The 1,016-nt window shown below is 36.6% G+C and overlaps 1 protein-coding gene across 1 annotated transcript; it reads left to right on the top strand.

Moving 5' to 3' along the window:
• Positions 1-45: 45 nt before the first annotated feature.
• Positions 46-726, top strand: LOC110108882 (the record flags this gene model as incomplete). Its single annotated transcript, XM_020839718.1, has 1 exon — positions 46-726. A coding segment is annotated over one exon (681 nt), but the record flags the coding sequence as incomplete, so codon positions are not given.
• Between the last annotated feature and the right edge of the window lie 290 nt (positions 727-1,016).

Genomic DNA, 1,016 nt, shown 5'->3' on the forward strand with positions numbered 1-1,016 from the left:
TCCAGCAATCTGTTTTTAATGGTTTTCCGGCTGTGCTTCTTTCAGATGAAGAAGTTCTAAAACTAGCTTCGCCTTTTCAATTCACTTTGGTGGGTAAGTTTGGTGTCCGACAATCGAATCTTGATGCTATAAGAAATTTTTTTTCTTCTCTCAAGCTTACTGGTTTTTATTCGGTGGGTCTGTTGGATTCTAGACATGTGGCTATTCAATTATCAAATGATCTTGATTATAGTAAGGTGTTTGCTAGACGTTCCTATTTCATTTATAATTGTCAAATGCGCATTTTAAAGTGGACTCCTTTCTTTGATATTAAGGAGGAATCTCCTATCGTGCCGGTTTGGATCTCATTCCCTAATCTGCGATTACATTTTTTTAACTCTAAAGTATTGCATGCTCTTGGTTCTATCTTTGGGAGGCCGCTTCAAACGGATCAGGCTACTGCTGTAAGGACCCGTCATTTTGTGGCTAGAGTGCTGGTGGAAGTTGACATCTCTAAAAAACATCCTAAGGAAGTCTGGGTCGGATCTAAGGCTTATGGCTATTTGCAAAAGGTTGAATTTGAAAAAGTTCCTGAATTTTGTAACCACTGTAAAATTCATGGTCATGCCCAAGTTGATTGCTTTAAACTTAACCCGGAACTTAAGAAGCCTGTTGTTCATAATAACTGGAATCCTAGTTCAACTGAGAATAAAGAAATCTATTTTCCTATACTTGATCATAATGAAGGTAATATTAGTTAGGTGGAACCGCCTTCTACTTCTCAATTGGCTCAGGTGGAAGTTATTGATACTTTGAAAGATAACGGTAAAGTGGAAGATGGTGATAAGGATATGTCTGTGGATGCTTTAACTACTACGAATGAGGTTTTATTAGATTCTACCACTAACGTTTCTAAAAGTGATCCTAAACTCTTTATTTTGATTGATGATATGCTTAACAATATGCCTACTATTTCTAATTCAGTGGCTATTGAAAATTCTTTACTTTCGAGACAGGATTTTGACCAAATGGAGAAA

This window comes from Dendrobium catenatum, unplaced genomic scaffold, assembly GCF_001605985.2.
Source record: "Dendrobium catenatum unplaced genomic scaffold, ASM160598v2 original_scaffold_78334, whole genome shotgun sequence".
NCBI lineage: Eukaryota > Viridiplantae > Streptophyta > Magnoliopsida > Asparagales > Orchidaceae > Dendrobium > Dendrobium catenatum.